An 18,016-nucleotide genomic window follows, 5' to 3' on the forward strand; every position below is an offset into this window, starting at 1 on the left:
CTGGATTTGGAGATGAGGATTTGTTCTGTTTTTGAATTTTATTCTGGTATTTTTATAGTATGTTTTATAGTGTCTTTATTTCATTAATTTATTTTGGAATTTATTTTTGTATGTAGTGAGAAGGAGAAAGTGAAAGTGAAGTTGCTCAGTTGTGTCCGACTCTTTGCAACCCCGTGGACTGTAGCCCACTGGACTTCTCCGTCCATGGGATTCTCCAGGCAAGAATACTGGAGTGGGTTGCCGTTTCCTTCTCCAGGGGATCTTCCCAACCCAGGGATCGAACCCAGGTCTCCTGCATTGCAGGCAGACGCTTTAACCTCTGAGCCACCAGGAGAGAGAACTATTTTCCCCAAACGAATAACAAGTTGCACCAACTTTTGAGCAGTCTTCCTTTTCTTACAGTGTATTCCATCTCTATCTTTTATGAAATTTTCACAAGTCCATGGGTCTGTTTTCAAGACGCTCCTGGGTTGCACTGGTCTATGTGACTACTGCTGTGCCAAACCACACCTCTAATAAAATCACTGTAGTTTTGTGGCTCCTTGTTTTTTTACCAAAACTGTCTTGGCTATTCTTTTTATTGTTTTTATTTATTTATTTATTTATTTATTTTTCCTTTATTTTTTTAAAATTTTATTTTATTTTTAAACTTTACAATATTGTATTGGTTTTGCCAAATATCGAAACGAATCCGCCACAGGTATACCTGTGTTCCCCATCCTGAACCCTCCTCCCTCCTCCCTCCCCATACCATCCCTCTGGGTCGTCCCAGTGCACCAGCCCCAAGCATCCAGCATCGTGCATCGAACCTGGACTGGCGACTCATTTCATATATGATACTATATGTATTTCAATTTGGCTATTCTTTTTAAAAAAATATTTATTTATTTTTGGCTGTGTCAGGTCTTCATTGCATCATGCAGGCTTCTTTCTAACTATGTCTTGTGGGCTTTCTAGTTGAGGCACTGGGCTCAGTAGCTACAGCATGCAGGCCTACTTAACCCAAAGAATGTGGGATCATAGTTCCCCAGCCAGGGGTTGAACCCACATTCCCTGCATTGGAAGGCAGATTCTTAACCACTGGACCAGCAGGGAAGTCCCCCAAACACATCATCCAGAAGAACTTTAGAGCCAAAACTGTCAGTTTCCATAAAATTCCTTTGGAAAAAAATCTTGGGACTTCAACTGAGACTTAACAGTTTATAGATGAATTTGGACAGATCTGACATTTTGCAATAATGAGTCATTCCACCCAGGAACATGCTAAGTAGTCTATATATCCAGGTTTTCTTTTATATTCCTTAGTGAAGATTTATAGTTTTATTTTTCCATTTGGATATTTCTCATGTATTTCACTAGGTGTAGCTGGGAATGTATTTTTATTGCTCTTGTCAATCTGTCATTCCCAATTCTTTTCCTTATTTCTACACAGTATGGAAAAAGCAGTTTTTGTGTATTAATCTTGTATCTTACTGGATATACTATTTTCATTAGTTCTAATTGATTTCCAGTTGAGTCTCTTAGATTTTCTAGGGAAGCAATCATATTGTCTGCAAACTAGGACATTTTGAAATCTTCCTATCTAATATTTGCGTATAGCAGATAACTTTTCTTGTCTTATTGTGTTGCCTAGGACTTCCAGTAGAATGTTCAGTAGTAGCAATGATGACAAGGTTAGAAGGGGTAAAAAAGACACCACTACCTTGTCCCAGACTTATGGGAATGCTTCTCGTATTTCACCAATTGCTTTTTTGTCTTTTAGAACTGAATATTCTGTTTTGTGTATACTGCTATATAGTAAGTCTTCTCAAATCATTTTTTTGGAAGTTGATAAATAGCTGGGAAAAGAAGAGAAGCAAAAAGCAAAGGAGAAAAGGAAAGATATAAGCATCTGAATGCAGAGTTCCAAAGAATAGCAAGAAGAGATAAGAAAGCCTTCCTCAGCGATCAATGCAAAGAAATAGAGGAAAACAACAGAATGGGAAAGACTAGAGATCTCTTCAAGAAAATTAGAGATACCAAGGGAACATTGCATGCAAAGATGGGCTCGATAAAGGACAGAAATGGTATGGACCTAACAGAAGCAGAAGATATTAAGAAGAGGTGGCAAGAATACACAGAAGAACTGTACAAAAAAGATCTTCACGACCCAGATAATCACGATGGTGTGATCACTGACCTAGAGCCAGACATCCTGGAATGTGAAGTCAAGTGGGCCTTAGAAAGCATCACTACGAGCAAAGCTAGTGGAGGTGATGGAATTCCAGTTGAGCTATTCCAGGTCCTGAAAGATGATGCTGTGAAAGTGCTGCACTCAATATGCCAGCACATTTGGAAAACTCAGCAGTGGCCACAGGACTGGAAAAGGTCAGTTTTCATTCCAATCCCAAAGAAAGGCAATGCCAGAGAATGCTCAAACTACCGCACAATTGCATTCATCTCACATGCTAGTATAGTAATACTCAAAATTCTCCAAGCCAGGCTTCAGCAATATGTGAACCGTGAACTTCCAGATATTCAAGCTGGTTTTAGAAAAGGCAGAGGAACCAGAGATCAAATTGCCAACATCTGCTGGATCATGGAAAAAGCATGAAAGTTCCAGAAAAAACATCTATTTCTGCTTTATTGACTATGCCAAAGCCTTTGACTGTGTGGATCACAATAAACTGTGGAAAATTCTGAAAGAGCTGGGAATACCAGACCACCTGACCTGCCTCTTGAGAAATTTGTATGCAGGTCAGAAAGCAACAGTTAAAACAGAACATGGAACAACAGACTGGTTCCAAATAGGAAAAGGAGTATGTCAAGGCTGTATATTGTCACCTTGCTTATTTAACTTCTAGGCAGAGTACATCATGAGAAACACTGGACTGGAAGAAGCACAAGCTGGAATCGAGATTGCCGGGAGAAATATCAATAACCTCAGATATGCAGATGACACCATCCTTATGGCAGAAAGTGAAGAGGAACTAAAAAGCCTCTTGATGAAAGTGAAAGGGTGAGTGAAAAAGTTGGCTTAAAACTCAACAATTCAGAAAACGAAGATCGTGGCATCTTGTCCCATCACTTCACGACAAATAGATGGGGGAACAGTGGAAACAGTATCAGACTTTATTTTTTTGGGCTCCAAAATCACTGCAGATGGTGACTGCAGCCATGAAATTAAAAGACGCTTACTCCTTGGAAGAAAAGTTATGACCAACCTAGATAGCATATTGAAAAGCAGAGACATTACTTTGCCAACAAAGGTCCGTCTAGTCAAGGCTATGGTTTTTCCAGTGGTCATGTATGGATGTGAGAGTTGGACTGTGAAGAAGGCTGAGCACCGAAGAATTGATGCTTTTGAACTGTGGTGTTGGAGAAGACTCTTGAGAGTCCCTTGGACTGCAAGCAGATCCAACCAGTCCATTCTGAAGGAGATCAGCCCTGGGTGTTCTTTGGAAGGAATGATGCTAAAGCTGAAACTCCAGTATTTTGGCCACCTCATGCGAAGAGTTGACTCATTGGAAAAGACTCTGATGCTGGGAGGGATTGGGGGCAGGAGGAGAAGGGGATGACAGAGGGTGAGATGGCTCGATGGCATCACCGACTCCATGGACGTGAGTTTTAGTGAACTCCGGGAGATGGTGATGGACAAGGAGGCCTGGCGTGCTGCGATTCATGGGGTCGCAAAGAGTCGGACACAACTAAGTGACTGAACTGAACTGAACTGAAAGCTTTAATCAAAATAATTTTTCAAATTGCCTGTTCTTTGTGGAACACCAACTGAGCCATGATCCTGGGCAGGTACAAGTTGGGGACAGAGGATAAAGTGGCTGAATGCCCCTGTGGGACTGCTTTTTCCCTCCTGACATTTGAAAGCAGTGTTATATGATGTACAGAACAAAAGACTAGGAGCCAGGGGTTTGAGTGCCTACTCTACATTTACTAAAAGTTGATCTAAGACAGTTATTTGACCTCTCTGAATGTCAGTTTTCTCATCTATCAGATAGAAACAAGAAACTCAGATTTGTGATGTCTTATCAAATGGCTATAATAAGAATGATAATATTACTGTTTTGGGGGTAACAACCATTGCTATGGTAGTCAGCACTATTAATACATTTTGACAGAGGGATCAAGGGACCAAGACAGGGTCCGGAAGGGAACCCTGAGCTGCTCTGACCAGCTCTGCTGGCCCCCAAGGCAGTAGGGAGCCCTAGAGACCTGGGCCTCCCATGAGCAATCTGTGACCTGGGTGATATATGTTTACTCCTTGCTGCCAGGCCCCGGCCCCAGTGGACCCACATGCCTCTCTCCAGAATGCCAGCCAGGGGACTTGCTACAGCTGCTGGCGTGTAGATGCCTGTGCCAGCCTGGCCCAGCCCAGCAGCATTCCTGAGTCTAGGCATTTGGGCTAGGAGACGAGGCCTCTCATGGGACTCTCCACTCCAAGGATGCCCCCTGCCCCAGCAGGGAAGAACAGCTGGTCCTGCCTCCTCCACTCACCTGCTTTCTGATGAAGGGTGGGGAAAGATGCTCATTGAGGGCACCTCAGGACACTTGGCATGAAGACTCTTCAAACTGTGAGCACATGGAATAGCAGGCACAACAGTGGTGCCAATGCCTGTACTAACATCCGTGCTGCGATATGTAGTGGAAATGTGCTGAGATTTGCAACAAATCTGGGCCCTGCTGTTTCCTCAGGGGGGGACCTTCAGACTTTTCCCCCTCGTCTGTCATATAGGAATTGAAGAGGCTATTGTATCTGGTGAAATCATATATATGGATGTCCTTTGTTAACTGCAAAGCACAGTACACATATAAAGTGATCCCTTTTGGCACATGGTTACAGACATGGCCAGTGGACAGACATGTATACGGGATGGATCCTAGAACTTGTTTCTCTGTCTCTGCTTGTCAACGGTAAAAAACAAGGGGGAATGAACTGAAGAACTGGAAAGGTGATCATAGAAACGGAGAATGAAGCCCAGAGGTTATCAGAGCCTGGGACCCTTCCCCGCTTTCCCCATTCATCTCCCCAGCTAATGTCACCCCAGATTCTCTATGTTGCGGAATAGAAGAAGATAGCCCTGCCTGGAGCCTCCCTGACAACTTCCTGCTGTGTTGCTAAGCAACCTGGCCTCCTCTCTCAGAAAAAGGAACCCAGGATCTGGCCTTCCAGCCTCCCTCAGCTACTTCCTCCTCCCCCAACCTCACAGAAGAAGCTTCTCTGACTCATGGAAGAAGTTGGGTGCAGTGTTGTGGGGACTAGACTGGAGGAGGTGGTTTGAGACCCCAGAGCAGGGGGCTGTTCTGGGCTGGTCAGTGCTGGGGGATGGTAGTTATGGAATGGTCCTCAGTGCTGGGATCTTTAGGCAAATGCTCTGCCCATGGCAGCAAACCAACAAGGTGGATATAACCAGTGTTTCCATTTTACAGATGAGGACACTGAGGCTCAGAGAGAGCAAGTAGCCCTCTCTTTCCTACAGGGGATAGGCAGAAGTTGCGTCTGAATCCATGTCCTCCTGGACTCCCTCTACTCTATCATGCCATGTGAGATAAATGCAAGGGTCATATTGGCCACAGATTTCCAAAATGTATTTCTCAGAGACCCACAGACTTAGAAAATGAACTCATGGTTTCTGGGGGGAAGGGATATTTAAGGACTTTGGCAAGGTCATGTACATACACGACTATTTTTAAAATGGATAACCAGCAAAAACTTACTGTATAGCACATGGAACCCTGCTCAATGTTATGTGCCAGCCTGAATGGGAGGGGGATTTAGGGGAGAATGGATACATGTATATGTATCCCTTCACTGTTCACCTGAAATTATCACAACATTGTTAATCGACTATACCCCAATACAAAATGTTTTTGGTGTTAAAAAATAAAACAAAAATAAAATGTATTTCTCACTCTGTAATCTGTCTGGAATCAAGGCGAGTACTGAAATTGGGAACCTAGCCTAGGATTGGGCTGAGATTTGGGGAAATTGTCCTGCCACTTCCTGGGCTTCTCAGAATCTGCTCATTTTTCCATGAGAAAGGATCAGGGGAATAAGGGATGGGGAAGGAAGTGAAAACTGGGCTTCTTGGGCTTGAATCACCTTGCTACCATTTAGCAGCACGGCGACTGCAAGCAATTTATCTAATATTTTGTGTCTCGAGTTTTCCTCATCTATAGAATGGGAATAATACTAAACCCAACTCCAAAGGGTTGTGAGGACCGAATGAATGTAAAGCTCTTTAAATAATGCCTGACACATAGATGTTCAATAAGTATTAGCCTTTATTATTATTACTTCTAGGACACCTTAGCATATAAAGCTCTTTCACATCCCTAGTGGTTAAGAGAACTCAAAGCCTCTGAAATCAGACTGGGTTCAGATTTTGCTCTGCCCTTTCTCACCATGTGACTTCAGACTTAACCCCTCAGTGGGTTTCCCTGGCGGCTCAGACAGCAAAGAATCTGCCTGCAATGCAAGAGACTCGAGTTCAATCCCTGGGGTCAGGAAGATCCCCTGGAGAAGGGGTTGGCTACCCACTCCAGTATTCTTGCCTGGAGAATTCCATGGACAGAGGAGCCTGGCGGGCCACAGTCCATGCAGTGGCAAAGAGTTGGACACGACTGAGTGACTGACACACGCATACTCTGTGCCTCAGTTTTCATATCATAAAATGGGGGAAATCATAATCTCTCTTTCAGAGGATTGTTGTAAGGATTAAATGTGATTTAAATATTAGTTGTGGTAATGTTAGTTGCTGTAACAAGAAAACCTCCAAATTAAAAGTAACAGACCAATATATGAGTGATTTCTCTCCATGTGATGTTTAAGGGGCTGGGATCCCTTCATCATGGAGTTCTGCCGTCTCTTAGGAACTAGCGGTCCTCTGGTGGACCACAGGTGGTACAAAGGGAGTAAGAGAACACGGAGAGGGCACACCCACTTCTAAATGCCTTGGCCTGGGCACAAGATACACTGCCATTTTCGTTCACATTCTGTTGGCTAAAACAAGGCATGTAGCTCCCACCAAGATGCAAGGAGGGCTGGAAAGTTAGTCCCTGGTTGGGCAATCACCTTTCACTGACAGCTCCACTGCCTGAAGTGAGGAGCAGCGTAGGCTGCAGGGAGGGGTAGAGCTGCCTGTGTCTACCACACTGAGAGAACTATTAGGATATTATCAAATGTGTTATTAAGTGCAAGAAATATGTTAAGTGCTATTATTAATATTATTTTTATTTAATCCACATACTAACCATGGGAAATAAACATTACTATTGCCCATATTTTAAAGGAGAAAGCTAAGTCTCTGAATGGTGTGGATCTGTGGTCTTACCTGTGGTCTTTTCTTTGCCCTGGCCACACCTTGCCAGGTGGGGATGGTTATCTCCACTTTCAGGTGAGGAAACTGAGGCTTTGAGAAGTTGAGTGACTGGCTCAACCTGTGACCCCATAGCTCAAGTCCTCACCCATCACACCAGCTCCTCTCTCACTGGGCCTTCCTGGAAAGCCTCTTCCTCGTGTGGAGGTGACCTGCAGCCTGCCCAGATCAGGTGTACTCCATCCACTTATCTAGTCATAGCAGGTGAATTCCCAGGAGGCTTCCCAGTGGGAAGTCACACAGCTGGGAACTAGCTGAGACCCTGTCATCTTAAGTTCAGTACGTTGTCCAGTTGCCCCATAAAGAAACGGAGGATGCACTAAGTATAGAAGGCTGACCCGTGTGATGGTTATGGCCATATAACCATTCAAGAGACGGGTTCTTGGTGAAGCTCACCAGGTGGGTGACTGGCCTCAAAAAGTAGGTGTAGCCACTCAAGTTCCTTCCCAGGGTATGTGGAGGGCATCTGATTGGGACTGGAGAGGAAGAGCCAGAGCTTTCTTTGTTTGGAGTTTGTTTGTTTTTTTTTTTTTAACACGGATACGTGTACAAAGTTTCTTACATGATCATTTATTCTTTCAACCCTATGAGGGAGGGTCTGTTATTTTCATATCCATTTTTGCAGATAGAGTAATTGAGGCACAAAGAAGTAAGTAACAAAGCTAGTAAGTGACACAGCCAGCACTGGAAGCTAGGAATCCCAGCCTCAGAGCCCTTGCCACTTAACTACTGTGCTATGTCACCTTTCGTTTACAAAGAAAGGAAAAGAGGAGATAGCAAAGAAAATGCAGTGGGAGAGAAGTCTTAGAAACAGAAACAAACTCAGTCAGTGGGACATTGGGCCATTGGCCTCCCAATCTGCCATCCCAGGACAGAGGAGTGTCAGGGGAAATTTAACTGACAAATGGATGTAGGAATTGCCGCCAAAGTCAAGTTGTAGTCAGACCCTAGCCCCACCCCACAATACAGTGATCCGCTCAAAGGCTGTAGAAACACAAGGAAGTGAAGGCTTACAAAAGACAGTGGGGCAACCAAGCAGTCTGATGTGTTTTTTTAATCAGACCAAGGCCCTCACTAACCAAAGACATTCATAAGACAAGTCATCAACTTGTCCATTATAACCGATCATCTTCTGATTGCTTCAGTCATGTCCGACTCTTTGTGATCTTATGGACTGTAGCCTTCCCAGATCCTCTGTCCATGAGGTTTTCCAGGCAAGAATACTGGAGTGGGTTGCCGTGCCCTGCTCCAGGGGATCTTCCTGACTCAGGGATCGATCTGTGTAATCCTGGGAGGATGGGGGAGTGATCCTACAACACGGTGACCAAGGCCACCTGGGACTATGGAGAAACCACTCAGAGCACTGGGAGAAGGCCTGGTGAGGAACCTGGTCCTGGGACAAGCCCTGAGACTTTGCCCAAGTTTCTCAACATCTTAGGCTTTGGTTTACTTATCCTCCAAGTGGATAAAGCCATCTCTGCCCCTCTGTCTTCCTCCCTGACCCTGGACAGGATCAATAAATCAATGCATGTGAAGGCGCAAGTGCATGGCAGGGGCTGGGGTGGTGAGTGAGCCATATTTTCACCAGTGACATGAGTGAAGAAAGAGAGAAAAGGCTCAGACCTTCAGGGAATGAAAGAGGGGCTGCACCCTGGACTGGGAGACAGAAGCAATGGTGGGATCAATACCTTGGAGAGCCAAAGGCCAAGGGATTAAGGGTCAGTACGGACAGGCCTGGGTCATCAGGAAGCTGAGTGTGGCTCCATCAGGGCTTGGGTGGGATGGAATCAATCCAAGACCACAGTAAATGGAATCCCAGAAGAATTATCTGAGAATTAAATAGTAAGTCAGTTGCCAATCTAGGACCAGAACTCAGGTTTTCTAATGCCCAATCCTATAAGCTTCCCAAACTGGCTTGTGTGAAGGAAAGAATAGAGGGGCAGGGTGAGCTCTAAGGATGTGATGTCATAGGTAAGAAAAAGTGAAAGCGAAAGTGAAAGTCACTCAGTTGTGTCCAACTCTTTGCGAACGCATGGACTGTAGCCCGCCCAGGCTCCTCTGTCCATGGGATTCTCCAGGCCAGAATACTGGGTGGGTAACCATTCCTTCTCCAGGGGATCTTCCCACCCAGGGATCAAACCCAGGTCTCTCACACTGCAGGCAGATTCTTTACCATCGGAGCCACCAGAGAAGGCCATAGGTAAGAAAACCATCTAATCTAACACTTCCCCTGGCTTCCCAATGATGCCCAAATCCCTCTTTTACCAACTCACTCACAGGACTTTGAATCTCAAAGTCAGCTAACCCACCTCCCCTCTCAACCTTCCAAGGAAGGTTAGTAGTCCAGTGACAAAGCACTCCTCATCAAGGTCCATGGCAGAAGGTTCTTCATGAGATCAAGTTGACATATTTGCCTCACTGTAGTTTTCCACCACGTCTCCCAGTACATGCATCTGGGTGCTCTGCCACAAGAAGCTCTCTGAATAATTGAGGACAGCTTCTGTGCCTCATTCCTTACTGTGATTTCCCAGACCATGTTTCCCATGGTTGGTTTTCCAACATTCTTCCTTCTTCATTTGGTGGGTCCACTATTCTATCTGTTCTCCATTTGATCTTCTCCTGAAAGTGTTATCTATTAATAACACCGTGTACAACATGCTGAGGGCACAATCATTTTTTTTAATTTATTTTTTGACTGTGCTGAATCTTAGTTGCTGCATGTGGGCTTTCTCTAGTTGCAGCGTGCAGAGGCTACTCTCTAGTTGTGGTGTATGAGCTGCTCGTTGCCGTGGTTTCTCTTGTTGTGGAGCACAGGCTCTGTGGCACGTGGGCTTCAGTAGTTGTGGCCTGTGGGCTCGAGAGCACAGGTTCAGTAGTCGTGACGCAGGGTCTTAGTTGCTCCTCGGCAAGTGGAATCTTCCTGGACCAGGGATGGAACCCATGTCCCTTGCATTGGCAGGTGGATTCTTAACCACTGGAACATCAGGGAAGTCCTGGGGGCACAATCATTACAGCAAGTGGATCATTTCCTTCATTCTAGTGTGTCCATAGCTGCATCAATGCATCCTCAGATTACAATGGTTCTTCTGCATTTAGCTTACAGTCTCCCATGTAACATTGTAACTAAGACACCACTCATTTACACATAGGCTCTACTGAGCCCCACCCTTTCATATCTCACACTCTGGCCTTTAGAGATCTAAGTAGAGGATCTCACACTCCTTGCCAGGAAATTTCACCTTTTTACCTTCAACCCATAATTCTTAGCAGCCCAGATCTTTCTGGAACCTGGTTCTGTCTCCCCTGTGTATTCTTTTCCCCCCAGCTTCTACTCTCTGCAGAGAGGCCCTCTGCCTCTCCCCCGGAGTCACTGAGCTCCTTACCAGGCTAGACTCCTCCCCTGGCCATCTGCTGCCTGAAATACATGATCCCACCCATCCACCTCATGAGGTCTGCAGAGCATAGCAACATGGAACGTGCTGATGCCAGAATGTTAAGGGACTAAGTGTGTGTTAGTTGCTCAGTCATGTCCAACTCTTTGCAACCCCATGGATTATAGCCTGCCAGGCTCCTCTGTCCATGGAGCTTTCCAGGCAAGAATACTGGAGCCAGTTGCCATTTCCTTCTCCAGAAAGGGACTAAAGCAGGCACCATTTAATTCCAAAGGGCATAGAGAAAAAGGAAGGTGATTATGACAAAGGGTTATAAACAGTGACCTCTGTGTAATGAGACTGTAGGTGACTTTTCCCCGTGCTTCATTACATATTTCATTCAACTAGTATTTAATGGAGGCCTTGTCTATTTTTCAAATTTTCTATGCTGAGTGTGTTATTTAGAAAACCAGAAAAAAATAAAGTGAAGATGAAAAGAAATACTCTTTCCCTAGATGGACCTCGATTTCATTCCCTTTGGGAAGGGGCATTCAGGCTCTCCCTGCACCTATTAATAATTGACCTGCATTTCCTGCCCACAGGGCACAGGGAAATCTCCTCAGCTGCCTTGTGGGAGCCCAGGCAGTCTCCAGGCAACAAATGAGGAACCTTTGGTCCAGGAGGGATATGGCCCCTGGGAAAGAAACACCAGGACCACGGAGAAGGGCTTGCCCTCTGTGTTGCTTCCGTCTAAGGGAACGCATTTAAGGCAGCTTTCCTGCCTACACGTTTTGTAAAAGGCCTGAAGAAAGCGTAAGAGCTGTGGGCCCCGGTGGGCACAGTACTCAGAAAAGCCTCAGGTGGTGAATAAAATGGCCCAGCCAGGAGGACCATCCACTTGATCCACTTCTCAGGTTTCTCGAGGTGGGACCTGGGATGCAGGGCTCCTTTGCCCTCCTCTCTGAAAGCCAAATTTGGCTTCCCAGGTGGCACTAGTGGTAAAGAACCCGCCTGCCAATGCAGGAGTCATAAAAGACGAGGGTTCGATCCCTGGGTCGGGAAGATCCTCTGGAGGAGGACATGGCAACCCACTCCAGTGTTGTTGCCTGGAGAATCCCCTGGACAGAGGAGCCTGGCGGGCTACAGCCCATAGGGTCGCAAAGAGTCGACGCGACTGAAGCGGCTGAGCACGCACGCACGCATGTCGGATCCTCAGCTTAGCTGCAAAACCCGGCTCTGGCTTGTCTTCCTCGGACCAGCAGAGGGCGCGCGCCACCCGCGAGAAGGAGGTTTGCAGCCGCAAGCCCGGAGGGGAGAGACCGGCGCAGAGGGGGACGTTCCCCTCTGAAAAAGAATGCAGATCCAGAGAAAAACAGAACGTTGGAGATGCTGCCGGCGGGCGGGGGCGGGGGTTGGTGAGTGGGAGTGAGAAAACAAATCTGAGTGAGGGTAGGATAGGGAGGAGAGGGGAGGTGGGGAAGGGGATGAAATGGTGACTGAGGGATGGTTGAGATGATGTGAAGACGACAAGATAAGTTGGGGTGGAGGTTAGAATGAGGGAAGGAACTTGTGGAAGGACGGGTGCGATGGGAGAAGTCAGGATGGGGTAAGGTGAGAAGGGGCAAGCGGAAGGCCGGGCAAGGCAGGCGGAGGAGGGGTCAGTTGCGAGGGAGGAGGGGGGCTGCAGCTGGAACCCACTCACTAGGAGCTCTGCACTTCCCTCCAGTAGCACCCAAGGCTGCCGGCCCTCATTCTCTGGAGCTTTTCCTTGCCAGGCCTTTCTGCGCACGCCTGAGCTGGGCGTCTGGTTATCTTCCTGCCCCTACCCCTGCCCCTATCCGCCCCCCCCCCCCTTCCCAAGTTTCTGGGGCAGCTACAAACAGAGAGAGGAGGCAGCGGGGAGCTTCGGAGCTTTAATAGGTCTGGAAAGGAATAGAAACACCTCAGGTCCAGCGGGAGGGTTGGGGGTGGGGAGGAAGGGGGCCTGGAAGCTACCTAGAAGTGTGTGAGGTGCCGGGAGAGGAGAAGGTGGACTGAGCCAGGCATCGAGGGGCCGGGGCGGGGGGTTGGCATGAGAAAAGATTTGGAATTCGAGAGACGGGTCATATCCAAGGGGCTTTCAGGAGCCAGAGGGAAGCACAGACGGAGGGGAGGGAAAATCCGGAGAGACGCAGGGACCTGGGGTCTAGAAGGTTAGAAGTGGGGGCACAGTCACCCTCCCTCGGGGGCTGAGGGACGAGGCGGGGGCAAATCCCGTGGTAAAGGAAGACTAAGGCGACGTCAGTCCCTTCCCCCCGGGGCTGGGTGCAGCGGGTGGAATTAAATCTGAGCTGGAAAGAACGGAGGGGAGGCCCCGGCCCTCTCTCCCGTATGCGGGTGGGATTGAGCGAGGCTCCCGGCGGCTGGGAGAGGCTCCCGGGGCGCCTGGTCTAGTGGTAATGGCCCCCCAGATGCGAGGCCGCGGCCACCGCGCCGAAAGGCCCGGGCGGGGGCTGCAAGCCCGGGCTGGGGTAGAGCGCAGCGGTGGCGGCGGCCGTGGCGGCGGGGCCCGGGCCCGGCCAGTAGGAGAAGCCGGCGGGCGCAACGCCGGCCGAAGCGGCCATGAGGTTGAGTTTGGAGAGGCCAGGGAAGGGCAGCGGGGCCAGGCCGGCCGGCAGCTTGTAGAGCGCGCCGTCCTGGGCGGCGGCGGCCGCGGCGGCGGCGGCGGCGGCGGCGTGGGCGTGCGCGGGGGGCGGCTGGCAGGCCTGCGCCAGGCCCTGGAAGTCGAAGCGGTAGGCGTAGCGCTTGCCGTGCACCTTGCTCATGATGTTCTTGTCGTAGTAATAGCGCAGCGCGCGGCTCAGCTTGTCGTAGTTCATGTTGGGCTTGCTCTTGCGCTCGCCCCAGCGCCGCGCCACCTCGTCCGGGTCGGTGAGTTTGAACTCGCCGTGGCCGCCCTCCCAGGCGATGCAGCCGGCGTTGGCGCGGTCAGCCAGCAGCTCCAGCAGAAACTGCCATAACTGGATCTGGCCGCTGCCTGTGGGGAAGGGGGCGGTCAACCACAGGCGGAATGAGGGAGGCGAGCAGCGGGGAAGAGGTGGGGTGTGAGAACACACCATTCACCCCCCCCTCCCCCGCAAGTCGGATGTGGGGACCGGTGTCAGGGAGGAAAAGGGCACGTCCAGCTGAGTGGCTGACCAGGGAGGAGATGATCAGTAAAGCCGTCCCTAGGCAGTACCGCGCTTTTGCACAATGGAAACACAACCCCAGGGCGCACAGCTTTGTAAGAATTAGAGAGCGAAGGGAGAGCATCACTTGTTCCATGTGGGGGCAGCGGTACTCCAAGGCACAGGGACTCTTGGAGGTAAGTGAAGGCGGAATGTCAGACCCTCGGCCTGAGAGCCCTTACTCGGTGCAGAGCCTGCACAACCGCTCGGGGTAGCCTACATAGGCGGTTAGCTGGCCACATCCTGCTGGACCACGTCCAGAGATCCAAAGGGAAGAAGTCGGCCTGCAGCAGGATCACTCGGCCCAAGAGACTTGGACCCTCTGCCTGAAGTGAAGAAGAGGTGATGTCTGGCTTCCTTGCCATACCATGTCAGACTGGGATGGGGACAGTGGCTCCCTAAGTGTGAGAGGAACGGCAGCCTCTAAAGTCTCCCACCCTTGCCAGCATCTGGTGCTGGGGCTACTCCAGTTCAGCCTTTTTTTTTTTTTTTTCGAAACAGGCGGGATTCCCAGGGTACCAAGGTGTCACAGTTCCCTGGGGACATGATACACAGCTCTCAAGAGAGGAGACCCAGACGCTTCTGTGCTTGGCTCCCTGCCTCCGGCCCATGTTTGGCCAATCTCCAGGCCCTTCTGCCCTGTCCAGATTTTCAGGGTTGCTAGAAAGGGCCAGGAGGTTTTCCCAGATAAGTGGGTAGTGAGAACTCCTGTTTCTCTGTCTTGGAGCCTCAGTCAGACAAGCAGAGAAAAATCTTGATAGAATTAACCCCCCACCACCAGCCCACCCCCACCCACCCCAGTCCTTGCACCTACCGGCACATATACACACACACAGTTTTAGAATAAAATGGATTTTCCTTGAAGTTGTCTGGTTATTGTTTTAAATTGAGCCTGGTGAAGCTCTCTTCTTTTTTCAGTGACTTCCTTAGAACCCAGATGCTGCCCTCCACATAATTTCGACCCCAATCCTTCCACACCAGCTCTGGGAGGGGCTCCCTGGCTCCAGGTCAGGAGCACTGAATTTTAAGGTCAGAAGCATGGCAAGGGGTGGGGGAAATCTGCATCTGGTACTGAGAGATGTAGAGGCTTGGAAACTCATTCCGGCTGGGTGTTGTGTTCCCTTCTAGATAAAGCAGTCGCTGGCCTTGTTTTTCTGGTCATGGTAATTATTGGTCACTTGATGAGATCTAGGGTACCAACTGTGGGGCTTCCCCTGGTAAAGAATCTGCCTGCAATGCAGGAGACACAGGAGATTCATGTTCAGTCTCTGGTTCGGGAAGAACCCCTGGAGAAGAAAATGGCAACCCACTCCACTAATTCATGCCTGGAAAATCCCATGGACAGACGAGCCTGGCGGGCTATAGTCCAAAGGGTCACAAAGAGTCAGACATGACTGAGTGACTACACACAGGGTACCAACTGGGCAGGGACCAGTGGGGAGGCTTTACCTGGTAGGTCAGCCAGGTCCTGCTGCCAACATGGCAAAGCCAAGGGTAATTTAGCGACCAGCCAAGGGCGGGTGGCGGAAGCTGGAAATCAACTGAAATGGCCTAGAGGACTTGGCTCACAGAGCCCGGCTGGCCAGGCCAGTGAGGCAGGTGGGCGCTGGCCCTGGTGCTAATGGTGACTCAGCCTGGAGTGGCCTGAGAGTACTTCTCCGGGGTCACCTTGCTGGGTGGTGTCCAAGCCTTGTGCTCCTGCTGCCAGTAGGGAAAGGACACCAAGCACCAGAGCAGGAGAGAAATATTCCCAGCTGAAAAGGGGTGGGGCGGGGTGGGGTGGGGGCGGCAGGATCTTCTCAGCCTGCCCTGGCCTGCAGAGTCAACACTGGGTCTCAGAAGGTACCAGAGCCAAAGGCCAAATGAATGTTCACCACCATCCCCGCCAGCCTCCCCACAACCAGGCCCGGACCCGCCGTTTCCCAAAGCCCAGCGTTCCACATCGCTCCCACCCGCCGTTGGGGTGACAGTGGCGCCTGTCTGTATGCGGTGGGTGCCCCGGGACCCCATCCTCGACTCTGCCCGTACACTCCGGCGGCCAACTCACCTTTCTGTACCGCTGGGCTCAGCGGTCCCCAGCCCGGGCTCTTTCCTTCCTTGAAGAGACCGTCTCCGACGGGATCTGTGGCAGCAAGAGAGAAGAGTCAAGCGGATCCAGGCGGAGGTTGCCGACTTGACCAAAAGACCCCGAGGCCAAGGCTCAAGGAGGAAGAGGGGCGTGCCATGGTTCCCGGGCGAGAGGCTGGGGGCCCTATCCGTCCGGCTCCTCCTCCCGGAGCCTGGCCCCGGCGCGCGCCGCGCGGAGCCCCTCCATAACGCCCAAGTCAGGAAACGCGTCCAGGAAAAAGGAAATCCGCTTTCCGAACGGGCCGGCGGGAGCCTTATAAAGCCGAGCGGGGTTTGCGCCAGCCGATCTGGAGCGCGCAGAGCCCACCGGAGATGAGAGGACGCCTGGAAGGCTGGGCTGGTGAGAACGCTCGGAGCACGGAGGTGAGGAGCCACGAGGGCGCTCGGGCCACGCCCGGCTGACCACAGCCTCCCAACACTGCACTCACACTCAGTCCCTTGCTACACTGAAGACCCCTGCTCCCCTACCAGGCTCTTTCAGCCCCCAGCCGGAGCTCCTGGCTTTCCAGGCTCTCAGTGTGCTCACTTCAAGTCCTCTAGACCTCACACTTAAACCTCAAAGCGCTCCACCTGCTTTTAAGGTTTCCTGATGCCCTAGCTGGCTCAGTTCTGCCAGCGATCCGAGTCTCTGGACCGCGCCCCCTTCCCTTGGACCCCAGCATCCCCGTCCCAAGCCCTAACCCAGATTTCCCGCCCCGGGTCCCGGTGCCTCCAGCCCCCAGCTGGTCCCTGGTACCTGGCAGGTACATGTTGATCAGCAGGGGCTGGGAGGCGCCGCTCTGTCTCATCGCCGCCAGGAACTGGGTGGTGGGAGGTGGGGGGGGGGGGGGTGGGAATGGGAGAGGGGGGGATCGCGTCAGGCTTTGAGCTCCGGGGCACAGATCCCCGCCCGAGGCGACCGAGGTGACAGGGAGAAGAAGGCGGCGCTGGGTCCAGCAGGGCCGGGCGGGAGGGGGCTGCCCGAGTGTGGCGGGGGATATGGGGTGCGGGGGAGGGGGGTCCTGGAGCGACGCTCCCAGCTACCAGGCTGTTCGGAACCCTCCGGCCCCCAGCGCGGGCAGGGGCCGCAATTTCCGTTTTAATTAAAGAGCTGCCGCCTCGGCCCCCCGGACCCCGCCCCCGCCCCTCTTATCGCCCCATCGCAATAAAGTCTCCAACGTGCCGCGCGGCAGCCAAGCGCACCAGGCAGCCCCCCGCACCCCGCAACCCGGGAGACGCGCGGGGGATGGGCCTGGGCCTGGCGCTCTGATAGGGGTCAGGAGCCCATTTCTTTTCCGCCTCCCTGACTTTGAGCAAACAGCAACGGGGTGGACTACCCCGGCCCCACCTCGGACCCCCGGGGCCACAACGCGGGGAGGAGGAGGCTCACTCCTCTTCATCCATTCCCCCCACCTCACTGCTCCACTCTCCTCCCCTTCCTCCCCCCACCCCTACCCGGGTTCCCGTCTCCAGGCTGCGTTATCTGCATCTTCACTTTTAAATTTCCGCTTCCCTCCCTCTCGCCTGTCTCTGCGCTCCGGGTCGGCAGCCGTTGCTCTCTTTATCTGCCCCCCTCCATCCTCGCTTCTTCTGCCTCCTCCTCCTCCACTCTCTGCTCTTCCCTAAAGACCCGATCTCCTTCACTGATTCCCTCTTGTTTCCCCAGGTTTCCTGTCTTTCCAGGGCTCCCAGGCCCCTGGGCCATCACTGGGGTGTCTCCCTTACAACTTTTAGTGGGTTGCCCTTCCTCTCCTTTTCTAAGTCTTTCCTTCTTTCACCGAGTCTCTCCTCCGCCTCTCCCCATCCCCCCTTCTGTCTCCTCTCTACCTCTTTCCCTTCCTTTTCTCATTGATTTGTTCCCACTAATTTATGGCATATGGTAGACTCGTGATCTTCCTTCCATTCCCACCCACCATAACCACTTCTCTCCTATCTCTGCCCATCTCTTGTCATCCCAGCTTAA

The 18,016-nt window shown here is 50.9% G+C and overlaps 1 protein-coding gene across 1 annotated transcript; it reads right to left on the reverse strand.

The window, feature by feature from the left end:
- Positions 1-12,745: 12,745 nt before the first annotated feature.
- FEV (FEV transcription factor, ETS family member) lies at positions 12,746-16,883 on the reverse strand. The gene is made up of 3 exons (XM_006059014.4): positions 16,811-16,883; positions 15,995-16,069; positions 12,746-13,757 (listed from the first exon to the last, which is right to left on the reverse strand). The coding sequence occupies exons 1-3, from the start codon at positions 16,860-16,862 to the stop codon at positions 13,171-13,173; spliced, it is 714 nt and encodes a 237-aa protein (XP_006059076.3). The 5' UTR covers positions 16,863-16,883; the 3' UTR covers positions 12,746-13,170.
- Positions 16,884-18,016: the final 1,133 nt, after the last annotated feature.

This window comes from Bubalus bubalis, chromosome 2 (genome assembly GCF_019923935.1).
Source record: "Bubalus bubalis isolate 160015118507 breed Murrah chromosome 2, NDDB_SH_1, whole genome shotgun sequence".
Classification (NCBI taxonomy): domain Eukaryota; kingdom Metazoa; phylum Chordata; class Mammalia; order Artiodactyla; family Bovidae; genus Bubalus; species Bubalus bubalis.

Excerpts from the sequence above, each read along its gene's own strand:
- FEV (XM_006059014.4), bottom strand. The coding sequence starts at position 16,862 with ATGAGACAGAGCGGCGCCTCCCAGCCCCTGCTGATCAACATGTACCTG. Across the intron at positions 16,070-16,810 it reads GATCAACATGTACCTGCCAG|ATCCCGTCGGAGACGGTCTC; the intron begins GTACCAGGGACC and ends TTGCTGCCACAG. Across the intron at positions 13,758-15,994 it reads GAGCCCAGCGGTACAGAAAG|GCAGCGGCCAGATCCAGTTA; the intron begins GTGAGTTGGCCG and ends CCTTCCCCACAG.